Source organism: Aplysia californica, unplaced genomic scaffold, assembly GCF_000002075.1.
Source record: "Aplysia californica isolate F4 #8 unplaced genomic scaffold, AplCal3.0 scaffold00988, whole genome shotgun sequence".
In the NCBI taxonomy this organism is placed as follows: Eukaryota; Metazoa; Mollusca; class Gastropoda; order Aplysiida; family Aplysiidae; genus Aplysia; species Aplysia californica.
Genome location: NW_004798258.1, coordinates 207,717 through 218,233, shown reverse-complemented (window position 1 = coordinate 218,233; position 10,517 = coordinate 207,717). Strand labels below are relative to the sequence as shown.

The window sequence follows — 10,517 nt, the reverse complement described above, 5'->3', positions numbered from 1 at the left end:
GGCAACTGATCATTATTACAATAATAAGCTAGTCTTGATGTAAATCTACGTAATGAATTGTGCGTTGGTCTATGGAATCAAAAGTTGCCGTATGCTCGGCTCTACACAGCAACACAACTTTTTATTGGTAAACAATCGAGATGACACAGGCTTGTATTTGAACGAATCGGTCTTTTTTGTACACAGCTCTCATAATATGCAGGCATTGTAGGCTATACTTGTTACTTCTCTTTATACATTACTTGTCCAGTGCCTGTAATTATCTACACAAAACCTCGTGTTTGCTATAACGAACACTCGGATTCAACGAGATTTTAGGTCAGGCCAAACGACCTCGTTGAATCCGAGTTCCACTGCAAAGAGTAGAGTAGATATTTATCTACAGGCAAATCGCTGTCGTCGCAAAGAGACATGGTGGCTTTAAGACGAGGAATCTCCTGGATCGAAAGAAAACTGGATGATAGATTCGATAAAGGCCCGGTTACACGTTAACAATAAATTGTACAAAAACTGGACGATCTCGCGATCATACGATAGAATCTAGATCGTTAGGTGTAAGCGTAACCACAAGATTGTACAAAATTTGGACGATTGAACGATGGTTGGGAGACTGTCAAGAAATCAAGGGTGGCTTGATATTTTCTGTGGGATCACGTTCAGATTTGAGGGAGACGCACTATGACGAAGATTCATTTTGAAATTTGCCGCCGCACAGAATTAAACTCGGACTCAAAATTTTTTTAATAATTACCGTACGTCAAAACTGATTTCATGTTCGGAATCAGCTTGGCCCTGGACGCCCAACCAGGGCAAATATTAATAATAATTCTCAGGGGTCTGGGGGCCGCAAGAGGGCCCCTGAAGCTGAAGAAAATTTGCAATTGAGGAGCTGAAATTTGGCCTCTCTGGGCTAAAATAAAAAAATATAAAATGATTCGACTTACAGACCAAGAAAAATCCCTATTGAACTTTAACCAGGCCTAAACTGGTAAAAGGAAAAGTAGGCCTATTCTGTCACTATACTCTGTTGGTAAAAGCTCCTCTTGGGGACAAGACCAGAATGTGCATTCCCACACTCATAAAAATAATTATATATATGTGAGGCAGCGTGGTGAAATCAGGCTCTCGTCAAAATAATCAAAGTCAAGAAACTGGCATTTACTGCAAGTTTGTGAATTTTTATTGAATTGTTGTTTTTTGGCTCAACACCTTTCATGCCCATTAAAGAACTCATTTCTGTGTGGATTTTTCTGAAAAACGTTGATTAAAGGCACAAAAAATAAAACTTTTCAGTTACCACGGACTCTTAAGCAAGGAAATAACTAATCTTTGGCGGCCATTTTCCCTTTAATTTTACCTCTGAAAACAGGTGACGGCCCCCCCCCCCCCTTCATTCGCAAATATCTTGCCTTGTATTCAAGATAAATGGATATTTTTTTCATCCAGATAAAGACAAGTGAACAAGCTTTAAGATGATATTAATAACTCTACATGCCCAAAAATTGACGAGAGCCTGATTCCATCACGCTGCCTCACATATATATGACTTCAGACGCAAACACACTGCCCATGCGACTATCAGAACTTCCAACAACCAGAGGTAGATTAAGCTACATATTTGCTACACTGTTTCAGGAAAGGCAACTCGGCATAGATCAAGATGTAGAGATCTAGTTTTTCTAGGCCTCTTTGAACATTAGCCGACCACCATTAGATCTAGATCTACTCCGGTAGAAAAGGAGGGGGGGGGGGGGGGGGAGATAGTTTGTTGTAATATTTGTTGCTTGCCTCAATATTTAGGCTGTCTATAATGTAGTACAGATATAAAGTCGACTCTACTGTACAGAAAGTCTGTGGATTTTTGCCACACACTTTAAGTTCGCTTTCTCAACTGTTTCAGATGATTTCTTCCTTACCTATGGGCAACAAAATTTTAATTTTAAAATTTAGCTAAAGCTTTGTCAAATTCGTCGTAAGATTTGAATGCCTGCTCTGGAAAGCCTTCCCTTTCACGCGGAGATTAGATAACTAGGACCATCACGCTGGGAAACGAAGCGGAAATGGTAGAGATCTACTGATCTAGATGATGTTAGATTCTAGATATCTAATCATCAACATAAAAGAGCTCCCTGTTTCACTCTGTCGCTATTAAAACGCCGTGTTAGTTGTCACAGCGTCACTCTGTCGTAACTAACACTACCTTTCATGACTAGATTTCTAGATCTACACTTTCCCAGCTAAATCAACTACTAGAGATAACTTCTAAGTTTTATTCGTTGGGTTAATTATATTATTATTGATTTTATACGTGATATTACACACACTTTGTACGTTTCAATGAAGACTTTTATCTTGATCTGTAACCATTATATAACTCTTCAAACTGCAAAGGCGAAGGGGTCATGTAAATGTGGGAAAGTTTAATTAAAAGAGTTTGCTTGTGGATTGTTGATATATTATGATTATTATTTGTGGCTTGAAGTGTCAGAATTTTCTTAAGAAGTAAGCCTGCTGAAAACATTTTAAACAGAGTTATGGAACTTATTTTTTTTTTTTAATTAGAAGAAAGTATTGTCTCTAAATGATTGATCATTTTCCGTCGCTGCTGAGATGTTGTTTTCAGCAGGTCATTGTCTCTGAGGTTCAAGTGTCACTGCAAGGTCATAGTTTGTCATGGAATGGCCCTGTAGTGTCACTTCAGTTTCAGTTTTCATGGGGTCACCTCTAGAGAATAGCGCAGCTGTTGGCACCCCCAGGTGTGAGGGCAAAAAATCTTCTGGCAATTCTCGCCCGGTGTGCGTTCACTGCTTAGTGCATCGACTCGGGCGAACCTGGTATTGTCACCGGGTGTGCGTTCACTGTGAATACCAGTGTAAACAAACTGTGACAAACGTTCTTGTGTTGAAGGCATGCAGTTTTGTCTGTGGGCAGTGAGAGAGAGAGAGAGAGAGAGAGAGAGAGAGAGAGAGAGAGAGAGAGAGAGTTAGAGAGAGAGAGAATTAGAGAGAGTTAGAGAGAAAGAGATAGAGAGAGAAGGAGTAGCGAGAACTTCCGGGCAAAACAAAATGGTAAATGCGTAGTTCGGCTCGATTAAAAAAATAAAATAGCCGTAGCATCTTTGTAGACAACCAAATTAGTTTACTTTTGTGCTATAACATCTTTTTTTCTTTGTTTTTATCAGTTTGACCATCCGCACCGATAGAGAGTATTCAGAAATTAGGAAAAGCTGGTCTTATTTCACATCGGGTGAGAATAGCCAATGCTGGCAAGTCTCACCCAGGGTGAGAGGTCGGTCGCATTTTTATTCTCACCCAGGGGGAGAGGTCGGTCGCATTTTTATTCTCACCCAGGGGGAGAGGTCGGTCGCATTTTTATTCTCACCCAGGGGGAGAGGTCGGTCGCATTTTTATTCTCACCCAGGGGGAGATGTCGGTCGCATTTTTATTCTCACCCAGGGGGAGAGGTCGGTCGCATTTTTATTCTCGCCCAGGGCAGGGTGAGAGGTCGGTCGCATTTTTATTCTCACCCAGGGTGAGAGGTCGGTCGTATTTTTATTCTCACCTGAGGTGAGAGGTCGATTGTATTTTTATGCCCTGTGTCACTGCAGTTTCATTTTTCATGTAATGGCTGGGCTGTGTCTGTGGGATGTTGAACCTTGTAGTTGTTGCAAAATACATTGTTTTCTTGGGGTTCCTGCACTGACTACAATAACTAAGAAAAAAAATCCTTTAGTAAGGCAGGCCTTTGGCCAGTCTAGCCGAATTTATTATAGGCCCTATTAGAAACATGTTGAGTACACAGGTCTCATTAGTAATTATTCAGGTTTAAAATACATGCACAGTAATTAGGCACCTTTTGGTTTCGTCTCAAATGCAAATACTTTAGGTATTGTAAACTAAGAACTTATTTACAATTCAGTAGGCCTATTTTTTGCTGTTTGTCTGTCTAGCCATCATTATTAAGTACGGCTGGCCCAGCCGTCTACCGGTCTTTAAGTACGGCTAGCCTCTTTTAAAAAACCCAGGAACAAGGGACAGTCTGCTGATAGACTTCATGTCAAGTGTCTGTGACTGTCTGTCTGATAGCTTAGTCGAGTGACACTCTCTGCTCGTCCCATGGATAAGTGTAGATATCTAGGGCCTACTTTATCTCCTTACCATACTAGTGTGCAGCTGCCTAGCTTGTCCTCAATTTTGAACTCTTTTACATATGCTAATGTAACAGAATATCGCGACCTCAGTGCTTTCTTGTCATATATCTCCATTTTTATTTAACGACGAAAATGTGACTTCTTCTTAGCTCTCTCTTTGTTATAAACTGTTTTCACTGTTATTAAAAATGGAGATACAACAAGAAAGCTCTGAGGTAGCAAATATTTACACGTAAAGTGAATTCCTTCTGAATGTAAATTGTGCAGAAAGTTCCCCTGGTTCTTCCTGTAAATTGAATTTATGATGTTTTACAGCAAAAACAAAAGTAATTATCGACCAAAAAAACATAAAATCGTTAAACTTAGGGAAGTATTTAATAAAATGTGACTCTTTTTGTCATTTCGCTACACATTTGACCAATCCCTTCTCTTTTCAAGTCCCTTGTTTTTTCCTTGAAACTACAGTCAAACTTTCTCCGAAGGCCACCTGTATAAGACAATCACTTGTGCGAACAACCTGTATAAGACAATCACTTGTGCGAACAACCTGTATAAGACAATCACTTGTGCGAACAACCTGTATAAGACAATCACTTGTGCGAACAACCACTCCCATGTCCCTGTTGTGTTTTTGCCGTATTGTGATGATTTGACCAAATCGCCCCCTCTCCCCCCTTTCCCCCAGGGCAGTGCTACTGATTGAAGTGTCTTTAGGCCATTCCCAAAGCGGGAATATTAACATGCTTTTATGCACAGTAGAATTGTTAATGGGCTGATTTATCAATGTCATGCTCATACTGTGTACTGTGCTGCTTTTCCTTTCCCCATCCTTACTATCGTCATTTTCTTCTACTTCTTTTGTATGTTTGTCACTCTCTTATGAACTGCTATTTCCGGGGTGCCTTGATAGTCGAAACAAACTTTGTGCTGTTGAGGCTAGAGAGGTGAACAGAGTAAGCCTGATTCCCCGTTTGGTCTTTTCTGTTGACATCCATCCCTTGGTGCTCATATGAGCTTATGCAGTTGCGAGCGCCAAAAAACTTTACTAAACTAAACTTACCAAAATGTTTACGACTTAAAAAATTCTCCTCAAGAATCCATTGTCAGCTTGGATAGCTTCGGTTATTCATAGACTTTTGATTTAGTGGGTGGTTGGCTGGTGCTCCGGTGTGGTTTGCTCCTTCTTTCCAATCAAACATCTATCGTCTTTATCCCCCCTCCTTCTATTTTGTGTTTGTTACTCTCTTGTAACACCTCTAATCTTCAGCACTTATATGACCTTATTGTGTTGCAAGTGCCGTAAAAGTCTTACTAAAACTAAAACTAACAACTTTTAATTTGCTTTTCTTTTGTGGCCAGTGAGCGAGACACCATCCCTGTCTGGCAAGGTGGCCATGATAACTGGCGCGTCCACCGGTATCGGGAAAGCCTCCGCAGTTGCGCTGGCCAAACTCGGGGTCAAGGTCGCCCTTGCAGCGAGAAGCGAGGACGCCCTCCAGAAGGCGGTGGAAGAGATCACAAGTCAGGGTGGGACTGCCATAGGGGTGAAGACTGACGTCACAAAGAGGGACCAGGTAACTGCCACGGCATTTTCTCCTCTGACATTTGGTTGCTTTTAAGCACAAGGGGGCTATTCCGAAAAATCGTGTTTTGACAGAAAATCAAAGGGAAAGTTTTTGCCCCTTGTTCAGATTCTTTAAAAGACAAGGAGAGTTTTCTCTATAACCAAACAAATATATACCCACCAATGCAACCAAACTTCTCCTATAGGTAGGGCAATGCCCACTTTTGGTGTAGTTCAAGATTTCTGGAAACCACTGAAATCAAGCAACCATTTGGAAAGACAAACTTGGCCTCATTTTTACTTGTGAAATCGTGACCTCAGTGATTTTTTTGTCCTATCTCCATTTTTTTAAAGAGTGAAAATGTGACTTCTGGTGTGGTTTGCTCCTTCTTTCCTATCAAACATCTTTCGTCATTATCTCCCCTCCTTCTTTTTTTGTGTATGTTACTCTCTTGTAACACATCTATTCTTCTGCACTTATATGACCTTATTGTGTTGCAAGTGCCGTAATACCCTTACTAAAACTAAACAAACTAAGCGATCAAATGTGAGGCACTGTGGTGAAATCAGGCGCTCCTCCTAATAATGAAAGTGAAGAAACTAGCATTTTTCCGCTGGTTGGGAATTTTTATCGAATTTTTAAAGGTTTTTTTGCGCACACCTTTCCTGCCCTTTAAAGAACACATTTCGGTGTGGATTTTACTGAAAAGCGTTGACATAAAAGGCATAAAAGATATAAATTTTCAGTTTCCTCGGACTCTGAAGCTAAGGAAATAACTCAACTTTGGCGGCCATTTTTCTTGCTAATCTTACCTCTGAAACCAGGCAACCCCCACCTCTTTCAATAGCCTATATCTTGACTTATCTCTAAGATAAATGGATATTTTTTTCATCAAAAGCAAGGCAAATAGACAGACTTTAAGATGACTCCAATAACTCCATATGCCCCAAAACTGACGAGCCCCTGATTCCAGTGCGTTGTAACACATACTACTTATCTAGTTGGTGAGCTCAAGGAGACTCAACATTACTTGTCTGTCTTGTGTTCCTCTACATTTTCTGCCTGTCGTCTTTTCCTTTTTGTTCATGGCCATTAGTTCTTTGTAAGTTTCTTTTAAAATTATAACCGAATGTTTGTTTTAGTTTTTAATGCTCGTAGGTGGTTGGTGGGTGCTCTGGTGTGGTTTGCTCCTTCTTTCCTATCAAACATCTATCGTTCTTATCTCTCCTCCTTCTTTTTTGTGTTTGTTACTCTTTTGTAACACGTCTATTCATCAGCACTTATATGACCTTATTGTGTTGAAGTGCCATAAAACTCTGACTAAAACCAAAGAAACTAAACAATCAAATGTTTGTTTTAGATTTTAATGTTCGATCCTAATCTGGTCTCCTTTTTCTGTTCCCCAGGTGAAAGCTTTGGCCGCTGAGACTGAGTCAAAGCTGGGTCCAGTGGACATAGTGGTCAACTCGGCGGGGATCTGGTACTACACCCTGATGACCAATCTCAAGGAGGACGCCTGGGAGGAGATGATTGACATCAACTGCAAGGTAGGGGACAGTGGTTTGACTTTTTAAAACTCTTTAAGCCCTGAGTCACCTAAACCTGGTGCATTTTGTCTCATTATAACCCCAAAAGCTTGCCTCCAACTTCTAGATAGCGGAAGGAAACAAAGGCTTAGTCATTACTAAAAAAAACTTGGTTCTGAAATAGTTCCGAAAAACAAGCAAAAACTAGCACGAAATAAAACGAAACAGTTGTCACTAGTATCGAACGCTCCCATCCTCCAATGGGGAACAGGGTTATTACCGCCGGACACTCCCAGCATTTGATGGGGTTTAAAGAGTTAAGTGGGTGCTCTGCTGCCTCTCAGTTTGAGCTCTAGAGAGAACCTCAATGTCCGACCCTGCACAGCGTGGTGTCACGGTATAAATAATGATTTACTGGCAAACCTGTGGGGAATATAATAATAATGATAATAATGAGAATAATAATAATGATAATGATAATAATAATAATAATAATAATAATAATGATAATAATAATAATAATAATAGTGATAATGATAATATTAATGATGATGATAATAATAATGATAATAATAATATTAATAATGATGATAATAATAATGATGATAATAATAATGATAATAATAATATTAATGATGATGATAATAATAATAAATGTAAAACAGGCAGGGCCACCCAGCTGGAGGGTGGTTACAGCTGTTGGGATTTTCATGAAGGGAATAAGCATAGCATAGAGAAAACAATTTTACGTTTCTTTGATTTCTGACAATTTTGACAAGCCTGATTTTTTTAATGTCAACTTTGAATGACCATTATTAATGTCTCAGACGATGCAGAATTTATTTAGCTTTAAATTTGTATGCCACATGAGAAGGCAATGTGAGGCTTTAACAAGATGATTTGTTGATTACATTTTCATTTCTTTTGGAGGCCCCCCCCTTCACCCCCCCCCCCCCCAGGGCGATGACACTGACTGTAGTGTCTTTAGGCCATTCCCAAAGGGGGGACATTTCTTGTTCATGCACAGTAGAATTGTAAATGGGCTGATTCATCAATGTCACGCTCATAACTGTGCCTGATCTACAACAGGGAACTGCTGCTTTTTCTTTCCTAATCCTTACTATTGTCATTTTTCTTCTACTTTTTTTGTATGTTTGTCACACTCTTGTGACCCGCTATTTCCGAGGTGACTTGATAGTCAAAGCAGACTTTGTGCTGTTGGAGCTAGAGAGGTGAGCAGAGTAAGTCTGATTCCCTGTAAGGACTTTTCTGTTGACATCCACCCGCTGACGTTCATATGACCTCATGCAGTTGCGAGCACCGTAAAACCTCTACTAAAATTAAACTAAACTTTTGGACACCACTGTATTGAAAGAAATGGTGTTATAACCAGAAGCACTCTATACAATTTTGTTTGAGTGAGATGGTTGGTGATTGCTCTGGTGTGGCTTGCTCCTTCTTTCCTATCAAACATCTATCGTCTTTATCTCCCCTCCTTCTTTCCTATCAAACATCTATCGTCTTTATCTCTCCTCCTTCTTTCCTATCAAACGTCTGTCGTCTTTATCTCTCCTCCTTCTTTCCTATCAAACATCTATCGGCTTTATCTCTCCTCCTTCTTTCCCATCAAACGTCTATCGCCTTTATCTCTCCTCCTTCTTTCCTATCAAACATCTATCGCCTTTATCTCTCCTCCTTCTTTCCTATCAAACATCTATCGTCCTTATCTCTCCTCCTTCTTTCCTATCAAACATCTATCGTCTTTATCTCTCCTTCTTCTTTCCTATCAAACATCTATCGTCTTTATCTCCCCTCCTTCTTTCCTATCAAACATCTATCGTCTTTATCTCTCCTCCTGCTATTTTGTGTTTGTTACTCTCTTGTAACACCTCTAATCTTCGGCACTCATATGACCTTATTGTGTTGCAAGTGCCGTAAAACTCTTACAAAAACAGAAACAGAGTGAGATGGGGGATTTTTGTTGTTTTTTGTAGTCAAAATAGTAGCACATTTACATAGAAGTAGCACATTTACATAATATCTAAAACATATTCTATTCTCTCAGGGTGTGTTGAACTCCATCGGGGCTGTACTGGACAGTATGGTCAAGCGAAAGACAGGACACATCATCAACATTTCCTCTGACTCTGGAAGAAGAGTAAGATTTGCTGTCTTTTTTAACATAAAAAATAATTCCTATCAAGCTACAAAAAAGCAACAAAATGTTCATTAATTTGACTTGCTATATGTATTCTCCATCTTCACTAATAAGTTATAATAATAGTTTATCCATCAATGTCGAACAATGACCAATGCTAAGAAAAATTTTTAAAATAAGGATTAAGATGACTTATGGCCTTTTTCTATGACCAAAGAGACTAATTCTGGCAGAGAAGAGTTTGCCACAGTTTGATTATTCAAAACACAAAATCTCCGGCACTTATATGACCTTATTGTGTTGCAAGTGCTATAAAACTCTTGCTACAACTAAAAGGAGCCAGGATCTCCCCTCTACGCATTGCTTTGGGAAAGAAGGACTTCATCTGGAATATAACACTCAGTAGCCACAATGATTTATTTTACTTGAGCTTTTATTTCCTCTGATTTAGATTCTACTGCCATTGTAAACGACCAAGACAAATTTCTCCCTGCGAGATGGATAAAGATTGTCATTGTCATTGTCATTGTCATTGTTATAGTCATTGTAATGAAATTCACTCTTTTTAGGTGGTTGGGTGCTCTGGTGTGGTTTGCTTCTTCTTTCCTACCAAACATCAATTGTCCTTCTCTCTCCTCCTTCTTTTTTTTGTGTTTGTTACTCTTGTAACACCTCTAATCTTCTGGTGCTCATATGACCTCATGGAGTTGTGAGCGCCATAAAACCTCTACTAAAACTAAAACTAACTCTCTTGTAACACCTCTAATCTTTGGCACTTATAAAATAACCTTATTGTTGCAAGTGCAGAAAACACTTACTTACTTACTAAAACTAAAAATTCCCTCTTTTTTGGCACCTTCTCTTCAGCCGTTTGAGGGCATCGCGGTGTACGGAGGCACCAAGTACTTCGTGGAGGGCATGACCGCCAGCATGAGGCGCGAAGTCGCACAACACGGCATCCGGATGACCAATGTCCAGCCGGGTGATGTCGTCACACTGGGAGCCCTGAAGGCTCCGATTGATACCGCGGTAAACGTTGTGGATCACTTACCTTCTTTTGTCACACTTCTTGTTGCAGGTATCGAATAAAAATAGGGGCGGGGGGTAGGAATAAAGGG

At 39.9% G+C, this 10,517-nt stretch overlaps 1 protein-coding gene across 1 annotated transcript in view; it reads left to right on the top strand.

Moving 5' to 3' along the window:
* The window catches only part of LOC101856850 (uncharacterized oxidoreductase SAS2370), a 13,470-nt gene that overhangs the window by 771 nt on the left and 2,182 nt on the right, over nucleotides 1-10,517 (top strand). The window contains exons 2-5 of the mRNA XM_005111030.3: nucleotides 5,510-5,724; nucleotides 7,122-7,262; nucleotides 9,307-9,399; nucleotides 10,267-10,428. Coding sequence (XP_005111087.1) covers nucleotides 5,510-5,724; nucleotides 7,122-7,262; nucleotides 9,307-9,399; nucleotides 10,267-10,428 — 611 coding nt within the window. The remainder of the gene's footprint in view (nucleotides 1-5,509; nucleotides 5,725-7,121; nucleotides 7,263-9,306; nucleotides 9,400-10,266; nucleotides 10,429-10,517) is intronic.